Source organism: Panthera onca, chromosome B1 (assembly GCF_046562875.1).
Source record: "Panthera onca isolate mPanOnc1 chromosome B1, mPanOnc1 haplotype 2, whole genome shotgun sequence".
In the NCBI taxonomy this organism is placed as follows: domain Eukaryota; kingdom Metazoa; phylum Chordata; class Mammalia; order Carnivora; family Felidae; genus Panthera; species Panthera onca.
In genome coordinates this window covers 135,315,883-135,341,023 of record NC_138342.1, presented here as the reverse complement: position 1 = coordinate 135,341,023, position 25,141 = coordinate 135,315,883, and the positions used below count along the sequence as shown (strand labels likewise).

At 38.3% G+C, this 25,141-nt stretch overlaps 1 protein-coding gene across 2 annotated transcripts in view; it reads left to right on the top strand.

The window, feature by feature from the left end:
- GASK1B (golgi associated kinase 1B) overlaps positions 1-25,141 on the top strand; it is a 46,791-nt gene that overhangs the window by 5,029 nt on the left and 16,621 nt on the right. For both annotated transcript variants that reach the window (XM_078445651.2, XM_060653901.3), the window contains exon 3: positions 13,677-13,891. In XM_078445651.2, coding sequence (XP_078301777.2) covers positions 13,677-13,891 — 215 coding nt within the window. The remainder of the gene's footprint in view (positions 1-13,676; positions 13,892-25,141) is intronic.

Here is a 25,141-nt window from a genome sequence, read left to right as displayed (position 1 = left end):
TGGACAGTCTTAGCTTCTTGGTATCTCTCTCTCCATCCACCAATTTCTAGGCTTTTCCTGACATGTCTTCCCTTTCTTGATTTCCGCAGAAGTGTGTACTTTCCTCTGGGAGCCTCTTATTCTTCTTTCGGTCCAAGCTTAGATTTGTTTCAGCCTCCCTGTCTACATAAGGAGGTGATAGATTTTATCTAGTTACCCACGACCTATTTCTGCTTCATTCTGTATCATCTCTTTGCATTTTGGTTGTTCATTCAATCATCTTTTTTTCCCACTAGGTCTGTAGATGTGTGAAGGCAGAGATATTTCCTGTCTTTGTTTTATCATTTCTAGATTCTAGTGGGGAGTCTGGCCCATAGTAGGTGTTCACTAAATATTTTTGAATGAATGCAGGGATATAGTCTGAGCCTGTTCCACTGACTCCTAACAGTAAACCTGTATTTGCTTCCATCTTCCCATACTGAGGACAAGTACTAACATTTTTAGCCCTAAACATTTGTTTTAGTACTAACAATTTTAGGCCTAGATTTCTCCTGGAGGATCTTACAAAGAGCTCATCCTAGAGGTAGTGGGAAATGTCCTTGGCAGTCTCTGTATTATGCAAATAATAAGGTTGATAGAGCTTGTTCTTATGAGGACCATCAATATAGTCTGCTGGCCTCACACTATAGTTATTCGATAATGTGTTTTCTGTAGGAGGAAGTGTTGGATTTAGTTTAGGTATGTATTTCTCTGATGATCTGGCTTGGTCTAAAATAGATATTTTAATATCTGGGAGAGTGAGTAGTCAGAAAATCCTGTAAGTAATCCTGTCCTAAGCGTTGTTTCTGTTCTGACTTTTGATTAATGTTTGTGAAAATAAATTCATGCTCAGTACCGTTGTAAACTCTGGGTCTAGAGTTCTTTCTTGTCTAGCAAGAAAGCGGGACACAGGATTAAAATTCGAGAGATGGCTAATGTCCGGGAAAAGACAAGAGCCCCGATTGAGGGTCCTTGTTCCATTTTTATTAGGATCAGAAGGCTTACAAACATGGTGATGCACGTGCACAAAGAGACAATGAAACTGTGAACAGTAACTCATGGACGTGAAGGAAAGGGGGTTTTGAAGATATGTGGGGTTAGGGGTTTGCGTTAATATGAAACAAAATCCTGGTTCCAGGGGAAGGTTGTTTACAGCAGACTTAGGCACTATGTCTGTTAACCTAAACTGGTCTAGGGGACAAGAAAGACAGAGCATACAACCTCAGGGTCAACAAGGCACCTTTCTTTTGCTAATTATCTCTGTTCTGGGCAACCTTGCCCCACAGCCGGTCTATAGCCCTATTTACCTGTTTACCTAATTTGGTTCTTCCTTCCTGTGAAAGCAGCTTTCTGCCATTGTACTAAGCTGGGGGGCGTTTCCGCCCTGAATACCTAATCTTGTTTACCTCATATACCTTCATATTGGGGCCTTTGCCCTGCCCTCTCTATACCTATTTACCTAATCTTATTTACCCACACTTGGGTGTGAGCATACTATAGCTTTCTGATTCTTTATGCCTTGTTAATAACCCATCAGTGCAGGCCCAGGGAATTCCTGACCTTATGGGAATAAAAACCAAGAACATACCACAGTACCAAGAACATAGCTAGTATGTATTGTGAATCAAATATAGATATTTGGCTTATCTAAGTAAATCTTTCCAAAAAACCTGTGCAGTAGAAGTTTTTTAACCTTCACTTTAAGTTGATAAAAGATAGGGACGCCTGGGTGGCTCAGTCAGTTGAACGTCTGACTTCGGCTCAGGTCATGATCTCACGGTTTGTGAGTTTGAGCCCCATGTCAGGCTCTGTGCTGACAGCTCGAAGCCTGGAGCCTGCTTCGGATTCTGGTCTCCCTCTCTCTCTGCCCCTCCCCTGTTCACACTCTGTCTCTCTCTCTCTCTCTCTCAAAAATAAACACTAAAAAAAAAAAATTAAAAAAAAAAAGATAGAAGAAGATTGCTCTCGGTCACACAATGAGTTGGATATCCAGAAAGAACTTCCTTGTCTTTCCTACTTTCATCAATCTGCTTCCTTCAACAAATCCATTAAGGGCCCTTAAGGAGGTCTTCTCCCTCCATCACCACAACATATTAGTGTATCTGGTTGTTTAATATAGTGAAATAGATGGCTTACACAGTGATGCACCAGTACAGGCTACGAGAGCCTCTTTTTCTCTCAAGGAGTCACCTACCCTAACCACAGCAAAAGTAATGTTGAGGTTAGGATATACTAGGCACCGTTTTAGGTACTGTTCATGAGTTATCTCATTAAATCCTCATAAAAATTTTACAAGGCGAGTACTCCATGAAAAACGTTTTGTAGACACGGTGGTGGAGGCCCAGAGTAATTACGAACTTTGCTCGAAGTCATGTAAATTGCCTGTATGTAAAAAGCATACGTGAGATGCAAGAAGAGATGTAAAAGAGAATCAAATGCTATGATTAAATGATCTACCTGCCCCCAGCCTCTCAGATTGACCTTTCCGTTGATTCAGTCCAAAGTGAAAGGTCTCCGTTATAAAGCTTGTCTTCAGGTTTTGTTTGTTTCTTAATTACTAAAACTGTTGTGGGTGATCCTTTCAGCACAGAGCCATTAGCTCAGGCTAGCTTGGGACAGGTCCTTGATTGTATAATTTGATGACTTCTATGTGATTCTCCTTGAATACAAAAAATATGTATGTGAAATTAGTGGACTCGCTGACCTTGTACTGTATGCCAACCAGCTTTTGACAGATGCTACTCCAAAGATAACCCAGAAAAGAGGACGGGTGTACTTGAGGAAAGGCAAGGTTGTAATTAGGTAGGGAGTGCCAGTGGTGTACCATGCTACAAAATCTAGCAATTATCACTGGAGCAGATGCCTATCCTGGGCCTATCTATGTGGGAAATGCACAGTTGAATCGGAATATAACATCAAAGGGCTGTTTTTAAAAAATCATTTTCTGAAATAATAACACCTTCTTCAATTGTGAATTTATAATGAGTCTAGTGTTATGCATCACACCATTCCTGTACTGCATTTGGCGTCTTATGTCTATTGTATCACTTAACCATTATATAAAGCAGATACTACTGATACTTTAAATACGGGAATCCTGAAATTCGGCAAGATTTCTGAAACTTGTCCAAGGACACATAGCTAATGAGCAATGGAACTAGAATTTGTAACCATACTGTCTGATACTAAAGCCTCCTCAAGTTGATTCTCTTAACCCATATTGCCTCTCAGATATAACTTGGTATAATTATAGGATAGTGGCAAAAATGGGCAAATTTTAGCATGGTGATTTCTAATTTGCCACTACACCAACATGTCTACTTAATTTCTTTCTTCAATTCAACAATTTAACATTGATGATACTTTTATGCAAGAAAAGTAGGACATATCACTCTGAACATTGCTGCAAGCTTTTTGTTTTGTTTTGTTTTTTAATGCAAACCAATGCTTACCAGATTTTCTTGTTTTACCATAAATGATCATATAGATGCAAACGTGACTGAACGTAGTAGTGTATTTTCTGCCAAACTATTGCAAAAGTCTTAAATCATTTCAAAGGTCACCAGATACTATACGGTGCCGATACATTTAATTTTTTTAAACAAAATATTCTAAAATGTTTATCTAAGATTAGAAAAGCAGACTACATTCATATAAAAGTCAAGAGCATAAGAAGATCCAGCACCCCTCTGTGATCTTCGATTTAGCAGCTTTGCCCAAACTTCCCTAGCGGTCTGCACAGTAATGTGAATGAATCCCAAGGGACACCATTTTGGTAGCATTTAAGCATTATACTATTTTTCATGCCCAGCATGGAAGATGCATTATGTATGCTTTATTTTTAGAATGCTGTGTTATTGCCACAGAGCTGTCATACCGAATTAAGGTAGCCTGGTTCCAGGAATTCTGTATGTCAAGGCTGCTTAGATGACAAACTGTAGGCACCCCACCAACTTCCATATGAATTCATTGTAGATCCCTAGTTGCTCACTGTTTCCCAACTTGCATTGCCTCATTTTATTATAAAGTAGGAGAAATCCAGTGTGTATTTCCCACTCTCTTTTTGAGTCCGTGTGGACAGCACTGTACGTGCTGAGTGATGGGGCAGTTGCCAGAGCGGGGGGACAGCACCTGCACATTTCATGTGGTTTTAGGGTCTCAGGTGAGGACAGAAGCATTGTGTAGGGAGTAATGAGCATAATATAGCTGTCCCTACAACCTGGAAACACATGGACTCTAAATCCTAAAAATCTTGGATGTATGTACCAACTTTCTTAAAATATTTATTTGGGAGTGTAGGAATCACGTTTTGTTGTTAAAAATCTGGATGGAAAAGATTGTGTTCTTTATCAGAAAAGCCCTAAGGTTTTATCTTTAGCAATCAAATTGAGCTGGTCAGCTTAATACTTTAATTCCCTGGCGAACACAAGTTTGCTGGCATCCCCTCCAAGCAGCACTCTGTTCCAATGTCCTCTTGTTTGCTCACTACATACCTTCATAGACAAGCGAGGGGACCTGGTAACCTTGTCTGCCAGGCCTCTGCACCTTGTCCCTTGATCCCACACATGGCTGCGATAGAAAGGACATGACTAGTTACCACAGCATAAAACATGCACGTGCCTCAGTTCCATGCAATCTGCTCACATTCGTCTTTTCTCCTTTTAAGAAATACATTATTGAGCACCTACTCTGTGCCAGCTGCTCTTCTAGTCATTGGGGGCCACATCAGTGAACACAAAAGTCAAGAATCTTTGTGGGGCTGACACCAGTGGCCTGTGTGAGAATTCGGGGGCCCGAATCTTTTGCCACTGATTTCAGGATCCACTCAGAACCTTCGGGATCCGCTCAGAAGCTGCCTGAGCTCAAGGTTATGATCTTTCCATTAGTACTAAATCTGTTTCCATCTTTAGATTGGTCTATGGACCACACGGGTGCAGAAGGACTAGACAGCCTCATTCTGATTTCAGTGAATGCACAAATATTGCAGTCATATTCAGTCGTAATTGATAGCATTTACTGTCTATGTGTGAAGCACTGTTCTAAACATGGGGAAGAAGCTGTGAGCTCTCTAATTCAAATAGCTTTGTAGTTAAGGGTGTGGATTGTCATATTAGTTTTCTAGGGCTGCCGTCACAAAATACCACAGGCGGGGTGGCTTAAACAACATACATTTATTTTCTCACAGTTCTGGAGGCTGGTAATCTAAGATCAAGGTGTCCATAGGTTTGCTTTCTTCTGAGACTTCTCTCCTTGGCTTGCAGATGGCCACCTTATCTTGTTCCTCTCACATGGCTTTTCCTTTGTGTGTGCCCATCGCTGGTGTCTCTTTGAATTCTAATATTTTCTTAAAAATTTTTTTTTAACGTTTATTTATTTTTGAGACAGAGAGAGACAGAGCATGAATGGGGGAGGGTCAGAGAGAGGGAGACATAGAATCTGAAACAGGCTTCAGGCTCCGAGCTGTCAGCACAGAGCCCGACGCGGGGCTCGAACTCACGGACCGCAAGATCTTGACCTGAGCCGAAGTCGGCCGCCCAACTGACTGAGCCACCCAGGTGCCCCTCCAATATTTTCTTATAACAATACCAGTCATTTTGGATGAGGGTCTACCATATGGCCTCACTTTAACTTAACTACCTCTTTTTAAAAATATTTTTAAAATGTTTTATTTACTTTTGAGAGAGAGAGGGTGAGGGCAAGGGGCAGAGAAAGAGGGAGACAGAATCTGAAGCAGGCTCTGCGCTGACAGCAGAGAGCCCAATGGGGGGCTCAAACTCATGAACCACAAGATCATGACCTGAGCTAAAGTTGGATGCTTAACTGACTGAGCCACCCAGGCACTGTTTAAGTACCTCTGTAAAGGCCTTATCTCCAGATACAATCACATTTTGAGGTACTGAGAGCTTCAACATATAAGTTTGGAGGAACACAATTCAGTTCATAATAACTAGCAATCTAGACTTCTAGTTTGAATCCTGATTCTATACCAGTTGTGAATCAAGCCTGGGATAAATTAACTTAATCGCTGTGAGCCTTGTTTCTTCATTAGTATAATAAGGATGATGAGAGTAAAAATAATGATGATGACAGTGCTTAGCTCATGAAGTTGTGCAAATGAAGTGAGTTGATATGTAAAAAAATATTTCTAAAAGTGCCTAACACATCATAAGGCTCAGTACATGTTACCTTTTATTTTCATCCAGGTTTAAAGCTGATTTAGCCCTTTGTGATGGTTTGCTTAGATTTTCTTAATTTGTTTATCTGGATTAATGTTTACTTGAACTAAGTAAACAGGCACCTAACATGGTCATTTAAAGAAAGCGCTTGGAGTTGATAGTGGATTGTAACAATATCTACCGTGCGGGGAACACTGAACACTTTACATTTATTATGTCACTGAATTTCGCAATGGCCCCATGCATCAGATATTACTAGACAGACTTTCTGTGGAGAAAATGAGGCTCCGAATATAACACATGTCCTCCAGAGGTCCACAGGTCATGTGTAGTGGGGTTGGAAGAACCCCATAACCTTGTTCTTCATCACTGTACTATACTATCTCCCATAAGCCCTTCATATCATGTGTTAGTCTCCAGGGTGGTAGCCTGGGGCTTTCCCAGTTAATCACATATTGGGATTGTAACCTGCTTTTTCCCACTGTCCCGCAGTCTGACTCCTGAATGTAGCCATGATGCCTTAACTATTCCCCTTCTTATGACAGTGATCTGGGGTCAGGAGGAGAGAGGCTGGTGGGTCTTTCCACCACCCCATTTTTATTATTCCAGTGACTCACAGGATTATGGAAACATGGAGTGACTATTGAGCACAAGCTGAATAGAACCTGGTCATGGAAATCTCTGCATATCCTCACCTCCGTTTCTCAAGTTTCTCTCTAATCTTTCTTAACTCATTTAGAGTGAGGACAATGAAATCACTGTTTACTGCAAGGGTATCGCGCCAACCAAACCTCGATTCTGAGACAATTGACTATTCCTTGGATCTTCAGAGCTATAGATAAAACTTGAGGGATTCTGAAAAATTCATTCGTTCATTCACTAACATTTTTTGAATGCTTGCTTTCATGCAGACATCATGTCAAGAGATGGAGGTCCAAAAGTGATTAAGAAATACTCCCTGTTCTCACAGAGCTCTCGACTTGGAAGGTAGCAACAGCTAAGCAGATGTATCATATAAAATGGGTATAATAAGACTGCAGTGGAGATATTTTTAGGAGAACTTGCAGGCATAGAGAGGGAAAATTTAGCCCAGAATGTGTGCATAGGGTGGTGGGTGGAGCATTGTAAAAACTTTCCAGAGAGCTAATGTCAGAACTGGATCTTAAGTCGCTGTGGGTGGAGTGAGAGATGGGGTGGGTGTTGGAAGGGTAGAGAGAATAGAGATGTGGAAAACTTGTGAAGGCAGAGGTGCTTAGGAAACTGCAGAGTTAATAAGGAGACTAGGGTTTGGGACGGTTGTAGGTGGGGATGAAGTAAGATAAAGCTGTGGTCTGTGGAGAGTGGCTGGGTTTTATGTCATGTAAGGACATGGACTTTATCTTGCAGATAATGGGGAATCATTGAAGGGTTTGCAGAAGAGGAGTGATATGATGAGTTTTGCATTGTAGGAAGGTCACCCTGGGCAGGAATTCATGGCTCTTTTATCTACATTAATAAACACTACCTTATTATCTACATTAATAAATTGCCCAGGACTGGGTCACCCTAATGTGACCAGGACTTTGTTCACAAAATATGATTGTTGGTGGAGCCTGGCTCCATCATCACCCCCACCCCCCTTGGAAGTCACATTTGATTTCTGTTTTCTAAATGGAATATCGAGATAGGAATTTTCTGGGAGTTTTCATTTATACAGTGGCAGTCCAGAGCAGACCTAGAAAGCAGAAGTTCCTGTCCATTAGTCTGTTCAGAACAGAGAAGGACACTTTGTTTTTAAAGCAGAGCTGATGATTTAGATTATTTAAGCAGTTTGTGATGGAGGAAGTCACAAGACATTCTCCTTTCCTGCTTCCTCAGCTTCACACTTAGCTAACTCTTGAGGAAATATGGAGATTATTTTAACTCAGTCCAACCTAGAGAAAACAACTTATAAAGTGAAAAACAGTTATATAAGTAAATAAATACTTTTTTGGTTGTTTGAATAAAAGTGTTACAAATCACCCAGAAATCTGTTTCTGGTACAAGTCCCCGTAATCAGGATTTGGTTGGCTATAGAGAACCTATACATAGGTTTTATACCTATGTATGTACCTATGCATAGGTTTTATGATTTAAAAAAAAAAAAAGAGAGAGGCAGAAGAATTCTGCCTTTCTTCTGCCTCTCTTTTTTTTTAAATCATAAAAACCTAACCTAAGTTTGGTTCTTTTAAATATTTGACCGTGCTGTATTTTTCAGTATATCATTAGACTCTCACCCACCCCTGAGATAGATTTGGAAGGTACTCTTCTCAGACCTTGGGGAACTCGGTGCCTCAGTCAAGCTGACCGAAGGACCTGGCTCACGTCCTGTGGAGACCAGTGATAAGTCAGGGATAGAATCAACATTTGTGATTTCTTTTTCTACCACACCTCGTATTCTCAGCTCCTTTTCAGCTAAATCTCTTCCCCTATTAATTGTGACATTTCAGCACACAGCCATTCTAGGGTACAGCCTTTCTTCATTTCTTAACTTTGCACTGAAAGCTCAGTCTTTATGTTAGTCCTTCACTCGTTCCCTTCAAACACTCATTCAACTGGCAGATATTTTTGTTTGGTTGTCATTTGTGTGCACACTTGTCTTTCTCCACTAAACTCTAAACTGTCTGAGGCCTGGGCCTTGCCTGACCTGGGGACCTTGCGAGTCCTCCGTGTTTGCTCTGCCTCGCTGAATCCTTTCTGTCTGAAACCCGTGAACTAATAGGTCTATTTGAGGACAATTGAGGGACCATTGTAAAAATTTGTGTTTTGAATAAGTAAATTAACAACATTTGAAACCCTGAGCAGAAGGACTCATCGAATCCTCCAAATTTCCTCCTTGCTCAAGGCTGTCCCAGAATCTTGTGTTCCTGGTTTATCCTCCCTCACATTCACTGACTTGTTCACATTGACCAACTCTAAGCCAAGAGATCTTACCTGCTTTTTCCCTTCAGGCTAATATTTTTAATTGCCAAAACCCTACTGGGATAGTCACTGAAAAAAAATTAGAGCAGCCAGTACTTAAGGGATCATTAACAACTAGTTGTTACACCTGCTACATCATCATTGGCATTACACCAGCACCAACAGTTGCTTTTAGCAATTGGAGATCCAAGGCATTGAGGTTTGTCTTCAATGCGTTGTGGATAGTTGTGGTGGAATCGGGCAGAATTCATTTCCTATAACAAAGATGAGTCTCAAGTTTTGATAGGCCTTTGTTTTCTTTGATAGGTTTTGTAGTCATTTTTAATGATGGACTCTGAACCTGAATTGCTACTTCCCTTTTTGTCTTGTTCGCGGGGAGCCTTGGAGTTGGCTCCAAGTCTTGGAACTTGGCCCATATGGTAGAAAGGGTTTTTGATTTCAGAACTCGGGACATCTTTACTAATTTTTGCCCGGGGAGAAATGCAGACAGACACTCACAACTTGACCCAGCGTGCTTAGCATTCACCTTTAGTTCAACAAAACTAGGCAGTCAATGTTCCAAGTGGAGGGCATTTCATAAATCCAGGCAAAGGAGATTGTATATAGCACATTCTTAGTGAATTTTCATGTTCATCTTTTCAGAAGAATGTCTTCTTTGTCTTTCGAATAAAGAATGACTTGGGAGAACACCAGCAGTAGAGGAGATATTCAGATTTTGGGGAAAAAATAAGTTTTCTGGCAAGTCTCATTTTTAAGGCAGCTGTATAACCTTTAATTCACATGAACACCCACATATCTTTGAAAACCTGCTTTCTCACCACTCTGACAGTTAAAATTTTATCTCTTCACTGTTAAGATTTCTCTAGAGAGTACAGTACTGCATCATTTTGACAAACCTGAATGTGAAGAGATGAATGTCCCTCATCTCTGAAACACTTCAGGGTAAGTTGCTTTAACCAGTTTCCTGTTTTCAGAGGCTATTTTTCTGTCATTCCTTCGGATCTATCAAAGTTCATTTAATTCTTTTAACAGCCATATTTTATAAAAAGTGGAATTCTTTTCACAGTAGTACTTATAGCCCTGAGATCTGGAGCCGTACTGACTACTGTTATCTCAAGGGCCATATGCACAGAGACTCAGCAAGAAGACCAGTGTGTGGATGGGACCCACCCCACCCACGCTCAGCCTGAGAGGTACTACTCATCCTACTTTCTTCTTGCTTTCTAGAAATCCCCCTTGCCTGAGGTGCATGGATTTCCAGCAGAGCAGGATGGAATGTTTTTATGTTATAGTCAGTACTCAAAATATTTTGCTGAGGGGACGTGAATGGATGTGGAGAAAAACCCGGAATACTAATTGAAAATGAATTATTCCTATCAGCTTAAAGCTCCCTTTGGAAGATCGAGAACAGCTTTTAAAATAATAGTTTAGAAAATGTATCATTCACACAATTCGATGTGCTAAAGTAGAGAAATGGTAAATGAAATACAGTACGCTCATAGACTAGATCAGGGGCTGATTCACTGCAGTCTGTGGGCCAAAGCTGGCCCCTCGCCTGTTTTGAATGCCCTGTGAGCTACAAATGCTTTCTCCAGTTTTAAATGGTTGAAAAAAATCAAAAGAATAATAACATTTCTATGACACTTGAAAATTCTATGAAACGCAAATATCAATGTCAATAATAAAGTTTTATTGGAACACAGTCACATCCATCTGCTGATATATTGTTTTTGAGTGCTTTTGTGCTATAGCAGAGTTGAACACTTGCTGGGGGAATAGTTGTGATGGAGACTGGATGGCTGTCAAAGCCTAAAATACTTTACTATCTACCTTTGACAGTTTGTTGACCACTGGGCTAGATTATTGTATGGCAGTTAAAGTGATGCTACTTAAAAATATTTAATTATAAGAGAAACTCTTGTGGTAAAATATTTAGTAAAACAATTGTGACACACTCTATATACAAGACAGTCCCAAATGTTTATTTTCTTTGCCTGTTTGCCTCTTTCTCCTGGTGGAAATGTAAACCCTAAGAAAATAAATAGAAATGGGCATTTATTTATTAATTTTCTTATTTGGAGTTTCTGGAACAATGCTTGGCATACAGTAGATACTCAAAAAACAAAGGCAGCCGAAGACTGATGAACTGTGCAATTGCATAATGTATATGTGTAATAACATGTGTAATAATAATAATAGTTACAGCAAAAGCTTTCTGGGATGTGCATATATGTTAGGCATCAGGTTGAGGACTCTAAATGCATCCTAAAAGCCAGTTTTAGAAGGTGTGTTATCGCCACCCCCCAACCCCCCTTTTTTTCAGAGGATAAAAGCAAGGCTTAGAGAGGTTGCTTAACTTGTCTAATGTTACAAAGCTAAGAAGTAATGTGACCAGAATTCAAAAGATCTTTTGGATTCCAGAGTCTAGGCTCTGATCATAAGCTATACTTCTTAAATTTCTAAAAACAATTTCCAGTTTTTTAGGTGAAAAGAAAGGGATGGGGAAAATACCAGAGGTCAGTATATAAATAATATAACCAATTACTGGGACAGAAGATTATAGATGATTTTTGTTTTCTTAGCCTTACATTTTGATGTTTTCCCACATTTCCTGAAATGAGTAGATTTGCTTTTAATTGCTTTAAAAATAAGAAACAAATGTTTCTAAGGGAAAGGAAAACAGCCCAGAAGGTTAACTGTTCCAATTGTTTATGTAGATCATTTCCGTGTTTCTCTGAGGGCCTCCTGTGACTTGTTGAGGAACCTGCTGGCCTGTCTCCTGTATTGATTTGTGTTGTTGAGCTTCAGTATTAGGTTTCAACTCCCTTTGAGTACTTCCTAGCCCTCAGAATCTAAAGTGCTATCTGTGTATAACTTTTATCTAAAGACACTGATGGCTAGAACTTCTTGGTGTTTATATTTAGAAATCTAAAGTACGTGTGTCTTTGAAAGCTGTGTTGTGTCTTCCACTCATATTTGATTACACTGGTCTCTACATGTCTCCCACTGCACGATGGACTGCTTTTATGTGAATTTTATTACTATGATTTTTTACATTGATGCAGTATTTGGGGTACACTCATTTAAAATTATATTTATCTTCTATCTAAGAAGACAGTTGGGTCCCAGCAGCCCCCAAATCATTTAGGAAAGTCAAAGGAAATAAAAAGGGGAGATTGATGTTACAGATGAAGTTCCTTAGTTTGGATCTATGTTGTTTATTTATTTTTTTTTAAATTGTGTGTCAATGACTGTTACATAATTTCCAAAATCTAAAGGACTTCTTACATACCCAGGTCTAAACTAAATTGCCAGGCTAAATGGAGGAAGAGTTTTTTTTTGAGCTAAACTGGAATGCAGGTTATCAGAATGATTAAGTGAATGCCACTAACATTACTGAGGTCACTGTAATAGCAAATTCAAGAGAGGTTGTAGAAGATGATGGTTTCCTGTAGTAAAGACCACACAGACATAGGAACTCTACAAGAAGGCAAACAAGCTAGATGGTAAAACAAATGCCTTTAACAAAAAGGAATACAGTTATAGATTGAGTATCTCTCAGGTTATGTGAAAGGGCTTTTAAAAATTCCTGTGATGTGTCTTAGACATTCCAGTCATAATTTGAGAGGCCTCTCTTGTCCAGGCCTGTTAAGAATGAGTTAAGTGGGCTTTTCTAGCACTTTGTGACTTATTTATTTTTTTTCCCAAGAGCATCATTCTGATTTTTAAGTGATAAGCAAAATCACTTAACATCATCTCTCAGTGACTTTACTTGGCAGAAATGGGGGCTTGAAAGCGATGTTATTGGTTTTAAGCTTGAAATGTCATTTAATGGACCCTTCATGGTCTTTTACATTTATGATGACTTCACTCAGGCTCATCATTCTTTATATAGTTTAGCAGTGGAATTTCTAAACTATCAAGAGTGAGACAAAAGCAATTAGGGTGACAGATTTTTTTGAAAACATCATCTATACAGATGCAGTTGAAGAAATGACATTTGCTTAAAAGCACTTTGTGAGGTTATGTGTGAATAAACGTCCATTATGAAGAGTGCTGTTTCCATCAGAAAAGAAAAAAATTTCCATCTTGCTCCTTTTTTGTGTCTTTGGAGAATATAGTGACTGATGTGAACCAAACAATTTCACTTTTAAATTTGCGACTTCTAAAAATTCTTTTTCTGTGGCCTCAGAAAATCAGACAGTTCTTATTACAAATAGCAGCTCCAATCAGACATTGAATAGACAATTATAAATGCCTGGCTTCTTTCCTTTTTCGTGGTAGCTGGCTTTTAGATGTGGAGTAAAACCACATTAACCAGAGGACGTTGTTATTGGTGATTAGTGGCTTATTGCTGGGCCACATCTTTAAAGCGTCTTGTTTCAAAAAGCTTTCCTTTCATTGTCCAGCAAGGACCATGAAATATCATCTACTCAAACTCCTGCATTTGGTAGGTGAGAGATTGAAGCTATGAGTGACTGCCTGAAGGCACATACTGAGTTAATATCATGCTAAAGTATGTTTGTTTTTTGGATTCTGTAGATGGCCGCCCATGTCCTGTCATTCTCTGGGACTCATCTTTATCTCCAACAAGTAATGAAACTCACTCTTCTGTTAAGCTCACCTGGGGAACTTACCAACAGTCATTGAAACAGAAGTGCTGGCAGAATGGCCGAGTACCCAAACCTGAATGGGGTTGTACTGAAATACATCATCATGAGTGGTCTAAGCTGGCACTCTTTGATTTTTTGTTACAGGTAAGTTTATCAAATCACATTAGTGGTTATCTAAGACTGACACTGAGTTATAGAAGTCTGACACTAAGGAATTTTCTGTACCTTGAGTTTTTGTGAAGCCAGAGTTTAAGTTCTACAATGCTATATTTGGCAAGTATAATACCACATTACAAAATTTTGTGTTCTTTTGGGAAATATTCAGAAATGTCCCTCAGCTCTTTTATTAGTTTCCGAAGGAGTAATTTTTCAGTTCTTCAGTTCTGCAATAATCATAGAACCGATTTGTTGAGGAAACCCATGAAAAACTCTTCAAGGGGAATGGTCTTCTCGTATTTGTGAGGTGGATAAACTGATGTTTGATGAGGCTAAGGAACTCATCCAAGTTCTTACAACTACTAAAACCTGGAGGCTGGAGCTGGGTTTCCCTGGGATCTGTTGATGGTAAAAATTTGTCTTCTTTCCACACTGAAGTTCCATCATTCCACATTGTGTTTCACTGGTCACTTGGCCATGTAGCTTATGGCCACCATTTCTCTTGTGTTCTTTCCAGTAGTTTTTTGCAAATATTTAATTAAGATTGGATATTGTAGAATAATAAATATTGGCCATCTACTTAACTGAATGACTCAGAATCCTACAGGTTTCCTATAACTTATCTCCTTTTGATAAGGATCTCATTACTCTTGATCCCTTCATTCTGATTACTGCTTTTCCCTTTCTCCATTTTAGAAAAACTGATTGACTGCTGTTGTTGCATTGTTAAGTAGTATTTTGTGGAAATTTAGGTCTGTCTTAGGACATTTTCAAAACATTCCCCTTTTGTTTTTAATTTTTTTTACTTAAATTTTTTTTTAAATTTTTCTTTATTTTTGAGAGACAGACAGGATGCAAGTGGGGGAGGGCCAGAGAGAGAGGGAGACACAGAATCCAAAGCAGGTGCTGGGCTCCAAGCTGTCAGCACAGAGCCCACTGTAGGGCTCGAACCTATGAACCATGAGATCGTGACCTGAGTCAAAGTCAGATGCTTAACGGACTGAGCAAAGCAGGTGCCCCTCTCCTGTTGTTAATTCTGTGTGTGTGTGTGTGTGTGTGTGTGTGTGTGTGTGTGTGTAGGAACTAGAATGGGTTAAAATTGTAAGAAGGAAACCAGTTTAGTGCAGAGTCACAGTCTAAGGCATAGGAACTTTCAAGAGGAGGATGATATATGTTGTCAGTTCTGCAAAGCCATCAGTGAGAACTGACCTAGAGAGCAGGCCATTTGGCAAGGAGGCAGTCAAGAGTCACCAAAAACTGTTATTGAGTCCAGCTATGAGGCTCAGACTGGTTTTAAGTATTGTATATATATCGTTATTCCATTTAATTAACATACTGACTCTGTGAGATAGGCATCTTTTCTCCATTTTATAGCTGAGTAAAAGGAAACTGAAGCATAAAGAGGTTATTATCAAGAACTGTGGAAAATCTGAGATCTTACCTTTCTTGAAAGCTAACAAATTAGCCAGCCACCTGTTCATAGATGCTAGCAGGTGACAAAAGATTCCTGGGTCAGAGACAGACAAATGACTTCATTACTCATGGTGGAGAAAGTGGCATGAGCTTCATGTTCCTTTGCCCCTCAAGTCCCATTGGGTTGATACAGGGTGGCCCTGGTGAATGCTGCATAGAGTGGGTTTGGGTCATTACAGAGAAACCCTAAGCTTAGGAAACCCCAATCTTATAGAGGCTGCTAGCAAACCTGTCCAACCTTTCCCTGGAAGGAGACATTATCTTGGTCAGCAGACAAATCAAATCTGCTTTCCACATCAGAGGGAGATACTCTTTATATCTTCCAAGGCTATCTGCTATACTAACATCTTTGAAGAGACAGTGCAGAGCAAAATCTGATGTCAGATTGCATAAGATTGCAATGGAGAATTGTTTCTCAACAGTTACCTAAAACTTGTTTGGTATTACATAGCTAGTAAGTTCTCAGAGAGAGGGGTCAGCAGGTTCGGCTACATTCCATATTTTTTAACCATTACTGTGTGACAACTACCAGGTTATCCTTAGGTTAATGAAGGGAGTTGATGTGATGAAATGTATTAGGAATAAAATGAAGAATGAGTGAAGATTTCTAGGGCTAAGTAGGTAAAGATATTTACCATGAGGCCAGGTGTTTGGGGAGTGGTCAATATAGATGTTGAAGTTCCTGAGGGTGATGACTAGGGGCAGGATGGAGAGGAAATTCATGAGCTTGGAAGTAAAGTCTATGAGAAAGAAATGACTTTGAGGTTTGTAACTGAGTCACATTAAGAGCTAACTTACACCGAATAAAGGGCAAACCCTTTAGAAGTTGTCTCTAGTGACATTTGTTTTAATTCTGGAATCTTCAACTAAATCTCAACCTACCTTCTGTTTTTGTCATTCTCCTTTCTACTGAGGGAAACAACAACTAGGGTTCAACCAATAATAATGTATTTATGCAATTCCTACCGTGCATTATACTGTAGAAATTGACACAGGGTAGCAAACTAGTAAAGATGGTTTATTCCTCCATCCCTATCCCTGTTTTGTTTTGTTTTGTTTTGTTTTTTAAATCACTTAGGAAAGAATAGTGTATGAAATAAAGATAGATACCTATAAGAATGGCTGGATGAAATAATATAAAATTTCTTACTGGTATAAGGTTAGCAAGGGAGAGCATTTTGCCATAAAATAGTAAAGAGGGAAGAGTCTGACTAAGATTGCAGGCTGTAAATGATAAAGAGGATAGACACAAATGTGAGGAAGAATATGGGGTTGGTAATGTTCATAGGATGCTTAGGGCATCCTAAATGTACCATTTGTCTGAAACAGAGTCATTTAGGGAAGTAGTGATACTCCCCGCCTGTAAGAGATATCATAGATCACGGAGGAAGAGAGCTTTTTTTTCACAAAAGGTGTGTTCACATTGTCACACTCTCTTCATTACCTTGACTGAGTGAGAATAAATTCCAACTGAGCCATGGTCTCCTGAGTGTGTCAGCAGCTTCTATCATCATGTCCGTTGTCTGTGGTCTTTAGGATGAATCTAGGCACCTCACTAGTATAAGTTTTCAACAAAGATAAGTATTTTAAGTTCTTAAACTATTAATAATCTAACTATTATATAACACTTTCTATGTGCTTGGTACTGTTCTAAGCATTCTATACTAAGCACTGAGATATTAACTTATTTAATCCTCATAACAATTCTATGAAGTAGATATTATTATTATTATTATTATTATTATTATTCATATTTTAGAAATGAGAAAATTAAGACAAAGAGAAAGTAAGTAATTTGGCTAGAGTCACATCTCTGGTATCCAATAGAATTTGGAGTCGAACTCATGAGTTCTGGCTTAAGAGACGAACTTCTAAGCAATGCTTTCTTCCATTCATTTTATAGGATAATGGCACCATCATCTTCCAATTTCCCAAGCCAAGAATTTGGGAGTCATTTATATGCCTCGTGATACTTATCCTCACGTGCATACAGTGACCAAATCCTTGGTATCTACCCAATCCATCTTCTTTTAGGTATGGCTTGTGCTCCTATCTTAGTTCAGGCTTTGCCAGTTACTACCTGGATGATTCCCTCCAGTACACTCAAACTGCATGAGGCAAGATCACATTTGGCTTGAGATATTGGGCATCAGGCTGCTGCTACCTCTGCAGAAACTGATTCTATTGGCAGGTCAGTTCTATTTGTAGTATATCTTCTTTTTCCTTCTGCCTGGGGGAGGTGGTAAGGGTGTCTTTCACATTCTTGATAATCCATGAGGCTGTGATCTCTGCAAAACTTTACTGGAACCTGTTCAAGTCATGACACAAGATTGGACTTTCCAATTTTGGCTCGGCTAAAGTACTGAATCTGAAAGTCAGAAGTTAATTCGATTGTTCAGAGTTAATTTGGTTAGTATCTAAAAGAGTATATCAAATTATGCATATGAGGATGTCATCTGTGAGAATAGACTTACGTTTTTTTTTTTTTATTCATCCAACATTTAGTTACTTCCCACAGTGCAACAGACAAAAGGCTAATTTCCTATAGGTGCTGTAGCATTTTATTATTTTACCAATAAGGTGTGAGAGTGTCTATTTCCCTCTGTGTTGCCAACCTTGGGAAGTGGAAAACTGATTAATGTTTTTAGTGATTTAATGGAGGGTAACGAGATCTTGTTTACATTTTTATTTCTTTCATTACAAGTGAGATTAAGAATATCCTATTTTTAAATATTAATTATTTATAGTTCATTTTTTTGTAAGTTGTTTAAATCATTGCCCTTTTCATTGCATTCCATACCTTTTCCTTATTGATTTGTAAAGACGTTTTTATATCACGAAAATTAACCTTTATCAAACTTGTATGTCTCAGATAATTTTTTTACTTTGTTGTTTTTCATTTGACTTTGCTCATAGTAGATATTACTCCAGAGAAATTTTACATTTTTATATAATATTATATCTTTAAAAATATCTTTTTATGTTTATTTTTGAGAGAGAGAGAAAGAGAGAGACAGAGTGTCAGCAGGGGAAGGGTAGATAGGGAGGAAGACACAGAATCCGAAGCAGGCTCCAGGCTCTGAACTCTGAGCTGTCAGCATAGAGCCAAACACAGGGCTTGAATCCATGAACTGCGAGATCATGACCTAAGCCAAAGTCCAACACTTAACCGACTGAGCCACCTAGGTACTCCTGATAATATTATATCTTAATTTATCTTTTTACTTCCTGTATTTAGCATTATACGGTGTTTACAGAGAGTTGTTGGTTGAAAATGTTTGCTAAAAATAAAAAAAGGAAAATGTTTGCTGAACAAATAAATGAATAAATGGACATACATAGGCCATTTTTCATGAGTACTATAATAATTATCTTTACTACAACAATCCTTCTCATCAATTACACTGCAGTGTTTACCTTAAAGTCAAATATATGCCTCATTTAAATGGTGGCTGGGAATGTGTTGGGAGTGCATTGGATGGATTTTGTTAACAATCTTAGGAAAGTTCTGCCTGAAGCAAATGAAAATCACTTGTTCTAGGATGCTACAGCGAGGCAAGAGAGTACAGAACCCAGTTGTTAATTTTCTGTACACAACATTCTTATTGTTTTACCCAATTAACAAATCTACATTCATAAAGGCCATGCCATTTTACTGGGCCTGTAAAATGTGACGGAGGCACAAGTAACCTTTTATTCTTGAAGCCATGGGGGTATGAACTACATAGACAAAAATTTACCTCTGTGAGGATGAAAAAGGGCAGTATTCTAAAGAGCATTTGAATTTCTAAGATTGGGAAATTTCTATCAAAAGTTCATATAAAATAACAGGAAAAGATTTAGGAGATAGAAAACTTGCTTTTTGAGCTCAGAGATAGTCTGTATAATGGTTAGGAACTGAGATTCTGGAGCCAGCCTTCTACATTTCCACCCTGATTACCAATACTAATTTTTTAACATTGAAAAGTTACTTAATCTCTCTCTGCCTCAGTTTCCTCAGGAATAATTATATTGTTTATATAGAGGGCCATTGAGAGAATTCAATACTTTTACACACATGAAGGATTTAGAATAATGCCTATACATGATAGGTTCAGTGAGTATTACATATTAAGAAAGTGATCATCCAGAAATAATAGTAGAGGTCGATACCAATATAAGAATTAAAATATTTTATCATTATTTTTGTTCATTAAATTTTAAGTAATTCCCAAATCATTAATTTTTGCTACTCTTATGGACTTCCATACTTATATTATAGATCTTATCCTATTAAGTTTTAATTATTTTTGACTAGTCTGTCTTTTTTAATAAGCTGTGAATTTCTCAAGGGCAAGTCCCTGTCTTATCCAACTCTGTAACCTTCCAGTTAATAGCAGAGTATCTGAAAATGTCACACTCAGGGCGTTATATTTTTGGTCAAAGAAAACTACCTAGTTATATTAAAATATTAAATCAAAAGTGTCAAATTAAAGATGTCAGAAGTGAAAGAAATAAAAGTGTAATTGCAATAGAGAAATAAGGTTTGTGAAGAGAATTAGAAGTTTAGAAAATAAAAAATCAAATGAATAGAAAATATTAAGTATTTTTACTATTTAATGAAGTTCTTTCTGTACTTGTATTTTCTAAGAATAGCTATTTACTTGATGAGAAATTAAGGAGTGTTTAGACAGAGGAGGACTAGCAGAGATGTGTTTGGGGAGATGTTTGCTTCTACCTTCAACCAAATAAGTTATACACATTTCTTTGCACTTGCACTCGCAGACTTTTTTTGGTCCCTATTCTGTTCTAGACACTTGGCAGGTTTAGTGCTGGTGATAAGATGGGTGAGACAGTGTCCCCGACCTCAAGAGTTACACAGTCTAATAGCATTAATAGAAAACCATAATAAAATGTATCAGGCATCATAATTGAATGTTAAATTCTTTAGAAATAAGTAAGATGCTATTGGTTCTTATAGATTGGTAGAGAATGTGGATGAAAAACGTGACATTTAATCTAGAAACAAAATCTTGCAGTATCAGGTGAGTATAGGAGATAGGAAGAGAGTTCCAGAGAGAGGGAGGGATTCTAACAAAGGGCTAAAAGTATGAAAAAGTTGAGTGGGAAAAATTATGCTTATGGAAACCTCCTGTGCCAGTAGGTAAGTTTCTCCCAGGTGGCTGTGAGTAGTAAACTTATGTTCACAAATTCAGCAAACAACAACAATATGACCTGGTAGGTCTTTTCCCCCTAGAGGTGTCTTTTGTTAGTCAACTCTCCTACCTTTTACCTGGCTTCTAATGATTTAGTTCCTGAATATAACACATTAGATTAATAGGTGTTAATCTCTGACATGTTGCCTTCCACTCTTTTTTCTATGCATCACTTTTTTTTCACTTAATGATGTGATAATAGTAAAAGTAAAACTTCCAACCAACTATCACCTAAACAAGAGAAATATAAGTTCTCACTAAAAGAATATTTTGTTCTGTAGGAGTATCCAAATGCTAGGCAAAGAAAGATTCCCATTGTAGCCTCCATGATAGATTATGAGGGTCTTCCAAGCATCCCCCACCTTTTATCCCTACTACTCAGTGATCAAAGATCTCACCTCTGACTTTCAGAGATCACTCATAGATAGGTGCTCTGACAACAAGAGACATACCAATCCAGGGTCTTGGACACTGGGATTTCTAAGAGTTTGATCAGTTCTATTGTTTTGCAGAAGTAGCATACTGCCAATGACATGGACAGTCAAGAAAATTTGATAGAAGAGGATCCCATGATCAGTGACATTGGTTATCAGGCACATTATTGGTTAGAGATGTTGGTGACTGGAGACAAGTGACCAAAGTCATTGTTAAGGAGACACTGGTGATGAAAATAGTGTGATCGGTGATATTGGAGACACATGGGAGTGCTCAGATCTATCAACTATTAGAAAAACATTGATCAGTGACATTGGTGATCATGTTTCCTGATGAACTAGGACATTGGTGACTGGTAGCCTTGTATTTATTGGTAAGTCCAAGCAAGCAATTAATATAGTTTTTTGTTCATTTGCTAGCAAACAAAGAGATGATGTAAGTCAGATACTGTCTTGTCTTCAAGTAGTGAAGAAAGTCTGGGATTAGCTTTGGCAATACTGGTTGACATGCTGAGTTGGCAGGGACCTAAGGAGCAAAGATGGCCAAGGCCCAAAGGTTTGGAAAATATATGTTACTGCTTTTTATTCTTTGTTGAAAAATCTTCACAATTTCTTTTTATGATGAGAATCACAGTTGTTCACTTGATTACAGAGAATATCTTGCTAAGGTAAAAGACATGGGAGTGTCTTGTTCTAGGCATTAAAAATGACCAACTCTAAACTTTGAAGGTGTAGGCATGCTAAGAACTGAAACATTATGGTTTCTAGAGAATTTTAATTGTATAAAGCTAAGTATGCCTATTAAAATGAAATTCAAGTGTCCGTTCCTCAAAATCACTCCAATTATGGTTTTCTTTTTATCTCTATTAATACTTTCTAATCAGATTCTTATCAATATGGGTCCAGATGTTGTAAGGGACTTCTAGCTGATCTCCTTGTCTCTATCTTCCCCAACTGCGATTTGCTGTGCAAATTATTGCTGAGTTTATTTTTTCCTACTTTCCTTTTAATTGTACTAATTGCTTCTCACAAGAATGAATGAATGAATGAATGAATGAATAAATAAATAAATAAAACTCAGAAGACTTCCATTGGATTGGAAAATAAATTTTAAATGCCTTCGTGCCTTACTGGAGAAATTTAAACATATACAAAAATAAATGAACCCCCAGGTACCTGTCATCCAAATTCAACAATTAATGAACTCATAACCAGGCTTGTTTTAGCTGTATCCCACGCTACTTCCCAAGCCCACATTAATTTGGAGCAAATCCCAGACATCATATTCTTTCATCTGTAAATATTTCAGTCTGTATCACTAGAAAATAAAACACACTCAAAAGAAAAATTAACAATAATGCCAGTCACATATCCAGTCAATGTTCAAGTTTTTGTCTTATAAATTATTTATTTATTTATTTGTTTGCTTGCTTGCTTATGTATTTATTATTTCAGGTTGTTTCTTTGAATCAGGATTCAAAGAAAGCCTAGACTTTGTGATCAGTTGATATGTCTTTTAATCTATGGATTCCACCCCCCACCTCTTATTTTTTCCCCCCTATTAGCCTACTTATTGAAGAAAGCATATGTCTTGTTTTCTACAAGTTCTAGATTCTGGAGTTTGCTAATTACACTTCTCTGGTGTCCTTATTTGTCCTCCTGTCATGTGTATCCCATATACACTGGTATGGAGTTTGTAGACTTGATCACATTTAGATTTCACTTATTTTCTCAAGACTTCTTCATAGATAGTGATGTATTCTTCTGCTGGGAGAGATAATGTCTTTTGGTCTTTCTTTTTTGCAATGGTAGCAGCTACTGATGCTCAATGTTGATCCATCAATTCAGTAGGCATTGAGAGACAGAGATATTTTAATTCCTCATCTCTTCTTCCTTTATTAGTTGGAGTACTTCTCTAAGGAGTAATTTCCCCTCATCTCTTACCTAGTTATAGTTGGTATGGCTGACATAATACCTGGTTGTCTAGTGGTACCATTTATCTAGAAAAATATTAACACCGCTTTTAAGAAACACTATGACCTGGGGCACCTGGGTGTCTCTCTTGGTTGAGCGTCTGACTCTTAGTTTCGGCTCAGGTCATGATTCATGATTTGCGGTTTCGAGCCTCACATTGTGGTCTGTGCTGACAGTGCAGAGCTTGATTGAGATTCTCTCTCCCTCTCTCTCTTTCTGCCTCTCTCTTTCTCTTTCTCTCTCAAAATCGATAAATAAACTTAAAAAGAATAATAATAATAAAAAAGAAGCACCATGCTTTGACCTCCTAACTTCCTTTCCATTCTTATCTTCCATCTCTTATATGTACTTCTGCACCGTAGGCTGAAGGGTTAACTGCAGGGTTATGTGTGCATGTGTCTGTGTTATAGTTTGGTTAATTTACTGTCTATTGGACCCCTCCCCAACCCTCCACCATGCTTTACTCACCACTGTGCCACTGCTTCTGCTCTCTCAGCTAATATGCAGCCTGTTCGTCACACTCCAATCAAATCCCTTCTTTGCAAAGTCTTCTGGAACTAACTCAGTTGTATTAAGCTTCCTCTTTCCTCTGAATGTCCAATATCATTCTAAAAAATTTCCACAAGTTTTGAGTACATTAAATTCACAGGGCAGCAACATAGAATAGTAATGATGTAAAACAATAGTACTGATATAATGTTGGCTTCAAATCCCAGCTTCTTCAATAGTTAGCTCTGTAATCTTGGGCAAGTTCATAATCTCTGAGCTTTGCTTTCTTTATTACTTAAATGGAGAAAGGCGACTTTAGTTGGAGACTGATGTGAAATGAAATGCTTATCACATGAAATGCTTATCATGGTACCTGCCTCCCTATGGTCTGAATGTTTGTGTCTCACCAAAATTCATATGTTGAATCTCAGCCCCCATGGTGATGATATTAGGAGGTAGGGCCTTTGGGAGGTGACGAGGTCATGAGGGCAGAGCCCTATGAGTGGTTAGTACTGTTGTAAAAGAGGCCTGACAGAACTCCCAAGTCTCTTCTACCAGGTGAATACAGGGTGAGATGTTAGCAGTTTGCAATTGGGAAGAGGACCTTTACCCAAAAGAGATGATGTTGGCACCCTGTTGTCACACTTCCAGCCTCCAGAACTGTGAGAAATGAATGTTTATGAACTACCCAGACTGTGGTATTTTGTTAAGGCAGTGTACATGGACTAAGGCACTGGCAGATAGCAAGTACTCAACAGATCAGCTCAGATATCATCTAGAATCACCCTGTTTATAAGAATTTGAATGTATATATGTATACATAGCTATGATTCCTTGAATCTCCAAATACTGCAAGTCTTTAGTAGTAGGGCTCATGTAGGTTTTTCTGTGAATTTTCTGCAATAAAGAGCTGCTCACTATATAGCATTTGATGCTGTAGGAAACCATGTGATCCTATGAGGTTGTTTCCATGGACCTGCTGCTCAGGTCAAGTTGGGGTAAAAGGCTTGTCATTTTTTGCACAGATGGGGGAACTTCAGGAAAACCTCCTTACATGTCTGTTAACTGAAAGGTTCTCAGGCTACAGAACCTGGGAAACTAGTTGGGATTATATTCTGAGATTCTGTTCCTCAATGTCTCCATTCCCTTTGTTGAGACAATGAAAACAAAACAAAACAAAACAAAACAAAACAAAAACACCTCAAAGAACAAAGACTAACGTAACAAACACAATGTTTCCACCTTCTAGGATTATCCTGTCAACTTTTTTTTTTTTTTTGCATATTTGCTTTTATAATTTACTTTAAAAATATAAACACATTAAAAATACTTCAAGTCCCCTTTGGCCATGTCTTCAAGTCCCCTTCCTATACTCTCTCCAAACAGATGATCACAGTCATGAGATGAGTGTGCATGTTTTCAGCCAATTGAAAAATAATTTTATATGCATAGTAAGTGGATATTTGTGTGTTTTTAAAACTTAGATACTTTAAATGCAGTTGACCACATATTACTCCTATGCTGTTAAAAATTCGAGAGAAGCAGGGTTCTCTGTGGTTTTATGATGCCAATAAAAGGGGTGGTGTGGGAGGTGGATATTAGAAAGATTCTATTCCTGAGAACATCGATCTAAAGGTCAGAAGCCAAGAAATATTCCCTAGGTTGAAACAGCC